The sequence below is a fragment of the Triturus cristatus genome, chromosome 3_1 (genome assembly GCF_964204655.1).
Source record: "Triturus cristatus chromosome 3_1, aTriCri1.1, whole genome shotgun sequence".
In the NCBI taxonomy this organism is placed as follows: Eukaryota; Metazoa; Chordata; class Amphibia; order Caudata; family Salamandridae; genus Triturus; species Triturus cristatus.
This window is the reverse complement of record NC_140583.1, coordinates 124,341,255-124,354,503: the sequence shown is the minus strand read 5'-3', so window position 1 is coordinate 124,354,503 and position 13,249 is coordinate 124,341,255. Positions and strand designations below refer to the sequence as shown.

The following is a 13,249-nucleotide window of genomic DNA, read 5'->3' as shown; positions in this document are numbered from 1 at the left end:
GACAACTTCAAAAAACAGACTCCGTACACAGAAGCCCTTCGCTTCCTCCCCCCAGCAACGACAGCCAGCCTACCATCACCGCCTAGACAACAGTCACCACCGAAGTCACCGCAACAACCATGAAAGACATTCACTCAGGAGCCCCATCGGACCCCTGCCCTTCACACATCTTCCACGGAGCTGCCGCCATAGCACCTGAACTATGACGGACCATCAACGCCACCTTCGATGCAGGCACATTCCCTGATGACTGGAAACGCGCAGAAGTCAGGCCCATCATGAAGCCCTCAGCCGATCAGACGGACCTCAAGAACTACCCACCAATATCCCTCCTCTCCTTCACGGACAAAATAACCTAGAAGATAGTCAACGCCCAACTAACAAACTTCTTTGAAGATAACTCCATGCTTGACCCATCCCACTCCGGATTCAGCAGCAACCACAGGACCAATACTGCCCTACTCGCTGCCACAGACATCCGCACCCTCCTTGACCAAGGCCACACCACGGCCCTGATCCTGTTCGACTTCTCTGCAGCCTTCGACATAGTCTCCCACCGCCAGACTCCACGACACCGGCATACAGGGAGTCGCCCTAGACTGTCTCCACGCCTTCCTCACCAACAGAACCCAAAGATTCAGACTCACCCTTCCTCTCCGAACCCACAGAGATAAACTGCGGAGTGCCCCAGGGATCGTCGCTCAGCCCCACACTCTTCAACATCTACATGGCCCCCCTCACCGCCAACATCAGACTGCATGGACTCAGTATAGTATCCTACGACGACGACATCCGCTTATCCTCTCCCTCACCAAGGACCCCCACACCATCAGACTCAGCTTCCAGGAAGAAATGAAAGACGTTGCATCCTGGATGAGCAGCACCTGCCTGAAGCTCAACTCAGAGAAGACAGAAGTCCTCGTCTTTGGACCCTCCCTTCTGCATGGGACAACACCTGGTGACCCATCGCCCTCAGCAGCCCCCACCACCCCCACGGAACATGCCCGGAACCTCGGCAACATTATAGACTCCTCCCTCACTATGAACCGACAGATCAATGCTAATCGCCTCCATCTATTTCAACACCCTCCGCATCCTTCGCGAGACCTTCAAATAGATCCTCCTCGAATCCAGAAAGGCAGTCACCTATGCACTCAGTCAGCAGACTGGACTATGGAAACGCCCTCTATGCAGGAATCAACAAATTCCTTTTCCGCAAGTTCCAGACCATACAGAACACCGTAGTCAGACTCGTCCTCTACATCCCTCGACATGAACACATCACCCAACACCTGCGACACCTCCACTGGCTCCCCGTCGAGAAGAGGGTAACCGTCAAGATACTCATCCACGCCTACAAATGCCTCCACAACAGCGGACCACAATATCTCAACGAAAGAATCTCCTTCCACGTACCCAAGAGAATCCTCCGAACTGCAGACCTTGCCCTCACAGAAACCCTGTGCATCCGCAGAGCAAGAACAGGTGGAAGAGCCGCCTCCTACATCGCGGCAAAGACCTGTAACGAGCTCCCTATCCACATCAGACGCGCCCTTATTCTGCACACATTCAGGAAAAGCCTCAAGACCTGGCTCTTCGACTGACCCGGAACTGTACCACCTGTCCCACCCACGCCTTGAGACCCACACAGGTGAGTAGCGTGCTTTGCAATTCCTTGATTGAGGTAATCGGAGGAGCTGCCGCGCAGAGCTTAATGGATTATGCATAGAGATCTTAAGCCAGTACGTTCTTCACTGGAAACCAGTAGAGCAGAAAATGCTATTGAATCCACAAATATTGGTTTGTTTACATACAAATGGTCCATCCACACTACAAACCTAGTGAAAAGGCATAACCGAACAAGACGAAGTAAAAGCAATTACAGGGAATTGATAAAAGCCAAAGTGTAAAGTGCTTAACTTGATGTAGTCTTCATAACAATCTCAACCCAAGTAACAGACGTTCAGTACTTCAAGAAAACCTGCTAAACACATTCCGTATTTCCACTCACCTTATCCATACGATCTTGCTGGACACCGAACTTGCCTCCGTAGCCATGGGACGCTTTGGGGCCCGTCTGTAGTTCTTGCTCCTTCAGGGTCTGGTGCTCTTGAGATACATTCTCTCTCAGTTTGTGAATGCTGAAAGAAGCCAGAACAATGCTGCTAGGCACATTTTCAAAGATTTTCTTAGCAACAAAACGTATTCTTTAGATTTAAATAATTCCTTCAAAAAACTTCTTGAGCGAGGGCTAAATGAGATTACAACTGCAGGTAACTTGCCATAAGTGTACAAACCATACAAAAAAATAAAGCTGAAAAAAAAGAAAAAAAACAGGCAACAGAGTATTAAAACCGAATACTTAAGTAAGAAAGATCCCTTGACGCTTATCAACAACATTATAACACAGTATATAACATTTAGCACTCCATGAATTCACTGAAAACATAACTTGAGGTCAATTGAAATTAAAGATAAAAAAAAAGATAAAAGGTTACTCATTCGTAGTAACCCATACTTTTGGTCCACTTGCGCTTTGCGGTATAAATATTCACGCAAACTCTCAGACACTGGAGTTCAGGAAGCAATGCTTACAAAAATCATGTTTTATTTAATGCAGCTACTCTTCTGGAATTTTTTTATCTGGTGAAGTCTTAAGGAGAATCAAGAAAATACTTAGACGTCATTGTAGTAGGAGTTACAAGACAGAAGTACGAGACACTTACCAACACAAGGGACAAAAGCTAGAAAACAGATGTGACACACTTGTGAAACCACATACAATTGCGGAATATCAGGGCCACGCGTCAATCATTCAAAACAATTTACGAGGCTGTGTGTGTGTGGTTGACTCCTTGGGGAGTGGCTAACATCGCTGTATTTTGCACTTTGCACTTTTGGGGGCATTTTAATTTTCGTAGATATTGGATGAAAATCGGGGGAATTTTAACATTGTGTGCTGTTTTTTTAGACTATGCAAAAATTGTAATCCACGTAACAGTTTTATTGGGCTCAAATATCTCTACCCTTGTGATTGGTTCCCGATTGGGAGTGGAACCGCCATCTTGATAGGTAAGCGGTCCAGCTTCTCGGGCCTCTAGCAGTATATAGGGAATGCTGGCGCGAACGCGCCAGCGGCGCGCTGAAGGTGCGCCTAGGGCAACCCCGTCTGCGCCCGTCCGCGCTAAGGTCGCGCTCAGCGCCAGCTATGCTGCTCTGGCCGGGGGCAGGCTGGATTCCGGGGGAGATAGCAGATCAATAAGTTACTCCAGCATGGAATTGCGTAGGACGGGGGTGGCGGCAGAGGGTTGGGGTGCATTCACATTGGAACAGACCGCCTTCCCAGTCTCTGATGGCAGGGGAATCTTATCTGTGGACTGCTCAATGTGAGATCGCTTCCTAAGCATTGCGTGGAAATCCAGTTGTTGCTCGAACTCCAAGAATTAGATGTTTTATTTAGGACTGAAACTTGGACCAACCCCGCGTGTGAAGTGGATCCAGGTTGGGCATGTCCTCCTGGGTTCAAAATCCTCCACAAACCTAGACTGAGGGGGAGGAGTTGGTGTGATCTATAAAAGTTCTTGGAACTGTGGGTCTTTAGATATTGACACAATTGAAGGATTCGAGCTACTTGGATTTGGTATTAAAGACGCTCATGGTCATATTTTAACCGGGGTTGTTTGTTATAGACCTCCGGGGGCGTCGAGTGTGCGGCAGCAGCAGTTATTGTTGGAGACCATTACCAATTTGGCAGCCACTCACGCTAGATTAGTGCTTCTGGGGGACTTTAATTTGTGGAGGAATGGGTCCTTAGACTCTGGCTATAACAATGTCCTTCAGTCTTGCGAGGGCCTGGGCCTTCACCAGCGGGTGAAGAAGGCAACTCATAAGGATGGCCACATACTTGATCTTATCTTTTCTGGGGAGCAAGTCCTCAATGTTGTGGGCATTCTGCCAATGGACTGGTCGGATCATTTTTTGGTGACCATTCCTAGTTATAATGCCCAAGTAGTTCGTTCTGCGACTAATTATGGGATTGGAAAGCCCTCCTAAGAAATAGAGGACTTTTCCCGGCGTTTGATTTGGAAGACTGTTTTTCGCCAGTTAAGCAAGTGGAGGAGAATTATGCCTCCTTCTGTGGACAGATTTCCTCTGCCTTAGACTCTACTGCCCCATTTAAAGTTCATAAGAAAGTAGGAAGACTTTCTGCTCCCTGGTTCAATGACAAATTAAAAAAATTGAAACTTGAGTGTAAACAGGCGGAGAGAAAGTGGAGAAGGGGTTACGACGATAGGGAAAAAACTAGTTGGAAACGTCTGATTGGGTGCTATAAGGAAGAAATAAATCTGTCCAAAGCTGACTATTACTCTAGCACTATATTGAAGGCTCATAATCGGCAGAGGTGCATTTTTAAAATATTAAATACCCTAACCAGTCCCGATTGTAGCAAGAATCAGATTCCCCCCCTCGCAAGAGCTATGCGATAGCTTGGCAAGCTTCTTTTATGATAAAATTAATACGATTATTGCGGATCTATGGGGAGGATTCTCGGTGTCCGGAGGTAGTGAGTCCAGAGTATAACAGTGCTGGTTGTTGCTCCTTGGGAGGGTGGGGAGGCGGGGGGGGGGTGTAATTACACCTACTCGCCCTGAGAGCCAGCCTCTTGTTAAGTTAACTGAATTTGCGATCCTCTCAGCAGAAGAAATTGGCAAGGTGACGTTAGGGATTATGTCGGGCTCACCCTTGGACCCTCTGCCACCGAGATTCTGGAAGGAATTTGAAGTGGAGTTGTTCTCCACACTTCGGCTGATTTGTAATCAGTCTCTTTCTAGGGGTGTGGTTCCGCCTCAGTGGAAACAGGCACTGGTGACTCCTCTGTTGAAGAAGTCTACTTTGGACCCTGCTAGCCCTAATAGCTACAGACCCATCTCTCTCTTGCCTTTTCCGGCCAAAATCGTAGAAAGAGTGGTGAGGAACTATCTCTCAAAACATCTTCAGAATAATAATATTTTAGAGGAGGTACAATTTGGTTTCCGGCCAGCGCATGGCACGGAGACGGCTTTGGTGACCGTGATGGACGAGCTTCGGATGCAGGCAGATAGAGGTCGGGCAGTAGCTCTTGTCCTGCTTGACCTATCTGCCGCATTCGACACGGTCAACCATGCGATCTTGTTGAGGAGGCTGGAGGAGGTTGGGGTGACTGGTTCTGCCCTGAGCTGGTTTCAATACTTTCTTTCAGGGAGGAGTCAAGCAGTGGCCCTGCCTCCGTATCAATCTCCCTTCTCCAAGATTACACATGGGGTACCCCAGGGCTCTGCAATTAGCCCGATCCTTTTTAATATTTACATGCTCCCTTTGATGGCTGTTATTAGGGCGCATAATATTAAGACGGTAAATTATACTGACGATACGCAATTAATTCTCTCCATGGAGGGAGATGAGTCAACCTCCTTGGAGGCATTTCATGGCTGCTTTGAGGGCTATGGCCCACTGGTTGAAAGGAAACTCCGTGCAATTTAATGCTGGTAAAACCGAGGTTCTTTATTTCTCAGCCGGGAAGGCCTCTCCGACGCTGCCTGTGAAATTTTGGCCTTTGGATCTCCCTAAGGTTCTACGCCCAGTGGAGAAGGTACGGAACCTGGGCGTTATGTTTAATAACAAGTTAACGTTGGAAGCTCAGGTTAACCAATTTGTAGGAAGCTGCTTCGCCATGATACGAACTTTGCGAAAGATCCTTCCGTTAATGCCTTCTCAGGCACGAGCATTAGTGGTACTGGGCACTATACTGAGCAGATTGGACTATTGTAATGCGCTGCTACTTGGGTCCCCGAACTATCTATTAGATAGCTGCAATCTAATTCAGTCTACAGCGGCCAAGCTAGTACTGGGCTGGCCGAGAGATGCATCATCCTCTCGGGCTTTGTCGGAGTTGCACTGGCTCCCTATTAGACTTAGAATCCAGTTCAAATCTCTCTGCTTGGTGTTTAAGGCCCTGCACGAGATCGGTCCGTCTCCTTGCAGAGAAAGTTTGTTTGGTATACTCCAGGGAGATGCTTACGTTCTGCATCTGCTAGACTGGTGAAAGTACCTAGAATTAAGAAAGCTAGATCGGGTGGTAGAGCTTTCAGTGTGATAGCTGCTAGACTTTGGAATGTGCTCCCGCTGGAATTAAGACAAATCAACGATCTCTTCCTGTTTAGGAAAAGATTAAAGACCTGGCTATTTCCCAGCCCCTAAGATGCGGTCTGCTCTGTTGGTTCTGCCCACACTAAAAGTCCTTATGTTGTTTAGCGCCAGGATGCCTGCAAGGTGATAGTGCGCTGTATAAGTAATAATAATAATAATAATAATAATAATAATAATAATAATCAGAGAGTACAGAATTAGGCCAAGAGAAGATAACTGAGGGAAGAACCTTTTTCATATGAAAATCTGTACCTTCCATTGCTGGAGGGAATGATTAGTATGAAAAAAAACCACAACACTTGTGCAAAAGGCAAGAAAAACGTGTACTTCAACTGATCCGGCAGAGCTGAGCATTATTAAGAAATGTGTGTATCCTAAAGGATAGATGTGATATATGGCTAGATTTTCATAGAGGTTTCAAACTATGAAGGTCTTTTAAGAGGTGGATGGCAAGACCCCAGGCTGTGTCTATTCGTCAGCTACAGTGTTTGGGCCTGATAATTTTCCACAGTTCTAAGTGCAAATTACAGGAAGGACTTCTGCTTCCTGGTGTTAATAGACTCAATTTCTTTAATGACAACCAATTTGAATGTCAAGATTCGGACAGGTACTGAGTGTGCTGCAGTGCTTAATTTGTGCTGGTGGTTCCTGGTGCTCAATCAACAAGAGGGAAGGACTATAGGGCTTTTTATAGAGGTCCAGCATACATACCCTGTCAATCAGTGACAGAAGAGGGTATGAAGTTCCTCGGGTAGAACGGGGAGAGAAAAGAGTTGGCTGACCAAATGATTAGTCAGAGTCGCTGAAGAGGAGGGAGGAAAGGAATTTCTCTTGTCGGAACTAGGGTCCTCACACACCCATCCAGCTAGGTGTCATGCTTCATCATATGGACCTGCTCCTCGTCGGGTCGGCTATGCAATACCCGGCAGGCATCCATAAAGGGGTTCTTTAAGAGAGATCTTTTGTTCCTTGCCGTTTGGTGCAGTGGGTGTGAGGGGCCTAGGCGGTGTAGATGTAATAGAAATAGTGATTAAAACAGGTTGGATAGTCCAAAAAAGACTTTATTCAGGCTGGCTATCCACCCGATTAAAAACAGAATAAGAGTGGCAGCTTTCTGACGTTAAGGTTCAGTCTAGCTATGCTCATCTCTGAAGGTCAACATGTTTCATGCCTCCTGGTCACACACAAAAGGAAAAAGGGGAAGAAAAATTAGAATATTTGAGCAGAGAAAAGAAGCAGAAGTGGTATAGTCGGGCATTTCATTCCTGTTTTCAGGAATTTGAAGTACTATGGTATTTTGGAGTTCTTCTATCCTACACGATTTTTAGCAAGTATGCCTACTCTAAGACTTCATGGCACTCTGTAGGAGTGCGCCAGAGAGGCAAAATGTTAGACACATGCACATGTATTGGAGAATAAAATACATGCACACGAGACCAGAAGACTCAAACAATCAATGAAATATTTACTTTATGTGTTCTTGATGGCCGGATCCTTCCACAGTTTTCGCTCCCCACCTTTGCTCTTTTTCACTCACGTCGTTCTGTAAAAACAGGCATCATTTAAAAGAGGAGAAATTGGTAGCACTAACAGGAGATGCGCAAATCAAAAACGCTTAGAATTAATTTGCCCACCAAACAATTCTGACAACGTTGGCTCTCACAAGATGCCAAACTGTCCACAAACTGACCACATGATCTAAAGATCTCCCTTTCTTCACTAATACGAAGCAAGCGGCAGATAATTTATGCTGAACTGTATCTATTGTAACACTTCACACTTATTTGAGTCAAGTCTTAAAACCACACGTGCTTTACCCAACAACACAAGGCATACTACAGCCAACCCCCTTCCACCCACACTCTGAAAGGGCGCCCAAGAAACCTATTACAACAAGCACATTTTGGGCCTCTTTAGGGGTATAAAATGCTACACAAATGGTGAATACAATAGGATGTTGCAAAGCAGCACTAGCACCAAGCATTGAAGGCAGCAAGGGCCGAAGTTGGATGAAGGAGTGATCTAAACTGACCTGAGCAGACCTTCAACAGCGGCCAAGTAGGGATGATGGGAACGCGCCACACTAGAGCCATCACTTTTGGCTATTTGTTAAGCTACCTCTTTACGTGAACATGGGTCACAAGCATTAATAAAAAGTTTAAAGATGAACATATTTACCACAAAATCAGGATCAGTTTCCCAGTCGTCAGCGCCATCTTCTGTGGAGACTGAAAAGGAGTGTCCTGCGGAAGACTTCCACATCTGTAAGGCAAGACGTAGTGTCAGAAAGATGCATCATTCATTTAAAAAAAAAAATATATATATATATATATATATATATATATATATATATATATCATTTATTGCATTTTTCCAAACATTTTCTAGCGTTCCCATAAAGTACGTATGTGAACGCGTTAAAGGGTATCATTCTACATAATACAGGTTATTAACTTCCAATACACATTTTTCCAACCACATGCGCCTATCGCACGCATTTCAACTTTTGTTGCAGATGTGAACGTAAATATATATGCCACGTGTGTTCCATGCATGCACCTCCCATGTCATGGTCTGGAAAGTCAATTCTGCAAGTATTGCCTTAGGGAACCCAACAGTTGTATCATCCGTTTTCGTATCTTTCTGTATCATTGCGTCCTTGTTAGGGTGTTCACCGGATCTGCCTCCGTGTTTGTCAATAAAGTGACAGGAGAATGCAAGACAAGATATAATGTTTAAATAAACTTATTAACAATGCCATCAGCTACTGTACGCTCCTGGGTCAAGATATATGTAATATAGACGCCTCATTCCTCGTTCCTGTCCTGTAGTCAGCCAGAAAGATGCATCATTCAGGTTTCCTTTTACCAGGACATATCCTATACCATATACTTGTGCAATCTATATGACTGCAGTTGTCAGACCAACAAGAGGGTCTTTAGCTGGCCCACTCATTTCCTCAAGGAAGGCCTCTGATCCTTTCGAAGTAACCTAGATTTACTGCTGTTCCTTAGTCCATGACAGGCACATCCTCACAAGAGGACTTATTTGTGAATGGTATTTCCAAGACATAGTATCAATATGATCGATCAGGAAGAGATCTAGGAGGGTTTAATGCAGAAATGTCTAACAGATCATTGAACACCTGTGACTTGAAGACCATACTAAACGGCAGAGGCTCACCCAACTACGCATACAGATACCCCTCGGCAGTATCCTGCGATTCCCCACCATCCTGGCAAAGACGCAGATCCGTTACAGAGGACAAAATAGGCTCAGACATTTCACAGCAGGGCATACTCGCTATTGAATAGCAGAGAAGCCGGCAAAACGTTTGAGTAAGAACTTTAATGATGCAGCGGTTACTGCCCTAGTCTTGTGGTTACTATGCATTATACACAACAGAACCCAACTAAACTAGAAAATAATTGTATGGATCTGGCCTGAATTAAAGGTAAAGTCAACCTCCAAGGAAATAATCTCTTGCAGCAGCAACATGAACCCACTGCGCTGATCTGGTCTTTCAATGAGAAAATAATGCACAACAAGGAGCTTTGTTACAGGACGAGACCAGATACTTTAGGTCGAGCCTCTTATACAGCACTTGCACTGTCTGTTGCGTAGCACGTTGTGGCTTACCAAGAACAGAGTGGCTTGGAGCCCACCCAGTGCTCTCTATTGGTTGGCTTTCCATCTCACTCATTTACCTGCTTCTTATTCGTGTCCCAGCTTGCCAATCTCATGTTTGTCTCATCATGCATGGAGCATTGCCTTTTTACAAACTCTTTAAATTGGTTGGCATCAATGCTTGCTTTTGAAGAACTACTTTTTTCTTTTGTGTGAAGCACTCCATTAGAGCACATGTGTTTGAGCACCTCCCTTCTGTACGTCTCTCCCTTGCAGTGTATGTTGCCCTTGTGCTTCTCCACACTGCTTCCCCACCTGCTCCCTCTGTTACGTTCCCCTAACCCCTATGTTCTTGAACTCCTGCCCTCCATCCCGTTGCTTTCGAGTCCCCTCCAATCCACTCCCATTGCATTAACATCCCCCCCACTCTCCTGATTTAAATGAATGGGGGAGGGGGACACCGTACGTTTGTGCATTTTAGTTTATATTTAGTTGCATGTCCTACTTGCATGGGTAACAAAAACAAAAAAAGTACCCACATCATTTTGCAGGCGTGTGTATTGCAGAATTGGATTGGTGTGTATTGCGGATACTGTGCAGCATGGCTTAAACCATTGGCAAAGCCTAATCGTCATAGAGAAGGGACCTACAGGTTATGCAATGCTTGTTCTGATTCTAAAACAGCAAAGGAGATGCATGGCAGGAACTCCTGCTTGTGCAGCGACTGCTGAAATCCAGGTATGTAAACCAGAGGCGGATGTAACAATTTAGTCTTGCCAACCAGTCAAATGGATCAGTGTGGCAGTAACTCAGGCCTGGTTAAGCCAGTATCTATAAAGTTTTAGTTCAGCACCGATTTACTGGGCATGTATATAGTGTCATGAAATCATGCATGCATCCATTTAGGAGCTACATGAGCCATATAAGAATTGGCAGAGGTGCACGCAAAGGACGTGGCCCTTTTAACTCATGTCAACCCTACTTGCAGTGCAAAAAAATTAAAATGTAACCACCAATAGGGAAACTCACCTATTATAAACACATTAAACTAAAATGGAGGCCTTCTGCTTTTTCAATGTAATAAAAGTTAACAAACAACACATATATATTCTATATCAGAAGATATAAATTTTAAAATCTACCATGGAAATACTGCACCAAAATCCAAAGATTTTCTCCCTGGCAGGCGTCCAAGAAAATTTAAAGCCAATTTTGAAATATTCAACTGAAAAGTGATTCCAACACCTGGTCCCCAAAAAGTATTTCACTTCTATTTTTTTATTTTACATTTAAAAAACAAAGTCCTAGCCCTTACTCTTGCCTGCACCTATGTACCATTATGAACACTGAACTATTTTAGAAACAGGGATAAGGTCTGTCACTTGTAACCAGATTAAGTTGACCTGTTACCAACCCCACAACAGACTCCAGGCCAAGAGGAGTCCCACTTTGAATGAGTTCAAGGCACTGCAGAACTCGGGCCCCAGCTACCCGAGCAGTCACCAACCAACCAGACACCTCCGCCCCACACGACTCTTACTCGCCAACATCCCACACATACACAGAAGCAGATCAGGAGGACGGGTGATCCCTTACATCGCTCCTCAAGCGCTGAACGGCCTCCCTCTCCACATCAGAGCCTCCTCCCCTTCTTGAATTCCGCAAGAAGCTGAAGACCTGGCTTTTAATTAACCAACCTACTATAGGTAGGGCTAGGCACACTGCTACTCCGTGCCAGGATGCCCTCGTGGGCGATTGTGAGCTTTAGAAATACACAATATACAAGGTCTTCTTAGATTGAATGAAAGCATTTAAAATCAGAGAACGCATGTTTGAAATGAGCATTGCAATTGGGCCTGTAGGGAGCCCTGACCCAAAATGGAGGTACTTCTCTTAAGGCAGCGCTCTTGTATGGACTTAATAGGGCAGTTTTAAAAATGTATCAAGAAATAAGGGGACTCCCACATGTAATCCAAATTTAATATCCTAAATGCTATCTTCATATTAAAAAAATGAATTCAAACCATTTCGGGACAGAACTTTGGCTTAGTGCAAATGTTGACAGCAAACAACGTCACAGGTGCTCCACCATAAATAATCCATAGCAGAAAAGGTTTAATGCTCCAGAGGTGCACGAGAGCCGCTCTCCGAATCATTTCCAACAAGGGAATTAGAATTTTTGGACCTAAAGAATAGACCAGAAAGAAAAGAATTTGCAACTAATTAAATTCAATGGATAATCAATACTTCTTACCTATACTAGGCTCCAGACACTGCACAGAAGCCCAGACTGTTGGATGTCTTTGAGAAGCAGTTAGTGGGTCCTAGGAATAGAGCTTGACTATCTACCAGCCCCCATTCCCATCTCCTATGACCCATAAAGACTGCAAAACGTTAACCTAATGACCATGAAGCTCAAGTGCGGTAGAACATCAAATACGTTGTGGCCGAGGACAAAATTCCAGGGGATGTTAACGTTGGGTTCATGGTCATAACTTTATTAATAGAAAGTGTTTTGTCGCAGATATAACCACAGACTTGAAAAGGAGAGTGAAGGGCATTTCTAGCCCATGCGAGCAAGAACGCATCAGCTGCAAATAGAGGTACAGGAACCGGCGAACGGGATACTGCAAGAGACCATATGCTTTCCCTTGGCAACACTTTGGGTACAGAGTTCATAAATAACTTAGAGGGCATTGTAGCTAAAACTCACCCTTGCCAAACACTAAGGGTGAGTGGCAGAGAATCAGAGGTTTCACTTCGGACCAAAAAACCAGGAGCAAAGCTTAATTGAGATCATCCATTCCAGTGGGTCATTGGGCGTCCCACACCGAGTCCAATCCATGGAGCCGAATGCGGAACAATGCAGATCGATACATGCAAGGACTAAGAAGAGTTTCTTAAACAAAAAGTCACTGTAAACAAAGACTGATGCAAGGTCACTCAGGGCCCATCCCAGATCTGGAACTTGGCCCCGTCGGCGAGATGATGCCTTAAGCATCAAAGCACGTTTACTTTTCATATTTGGCTCCCTCTGCTGTTGAATCAACGGTCGCAATGGACAAGTAAATGGAGGTGAAAGGAGTATCACTCATTTTGTCAATTGGCAGGAGGATCGCAGCCTTCCTGTGGAAATGGTGGTGTTAAAGGAGTCCACAGGATATGGGTCACAGAGCCAGAGCTTACGTTTATGGACGGATGCCGTTCAACTTTGAGATAACACAACGGCTACTCTTTTCTTCACAACCTTGATCAAAGGCCCTACGTCAAAAAGCTTTTCCCGTTGTGGCAGACAAGGCTTCCACTACACCCATCCCATGAACACAGCCATATCATCTGGAAAAGTAGCCCAACCAATCAATACAGCACATTACAAAAATCCCTGGACAGAATTGATCAACTCGAGGCTAGATGAGAAAAGGACTCCTCAGAGCCT

The 13,249-nt window shown here is 45.2% G+C and overlaps 1 protein-coding gene across 2 annotated transcripts in view; it reads right to left on the bottom strand.

Annotated features, from left to right (window-relative positions):
- CTTN (cortactin) overlaps positions 1-13,249 on the bottom strand; it is a 172,076-nt gene that overhangs the window by 105,988 nt on the left and 52,839 nt on the right. For both annotated transcript variants that reach the window (XM_085643538.1, XM_085643539.1), the window contains exons 2-4: positions 8,365-8,448; positions 7,656-7,729; positions 2,012-2,141 (exon numbers count right to left, since the gene is read on the bottom strand). In XM_085643538.1, coding sequence (XP_085499664.1) covers positions 2,012-2,141; positions 7,656-7,729; positions 8,365-8,448 — 288 coding nt within the window. The remainder of the gene's footprint in view (positions 1-2,011; positions 2,142-7,655; positions 7,730-8,364; positions 8,449-13,249) is intronic.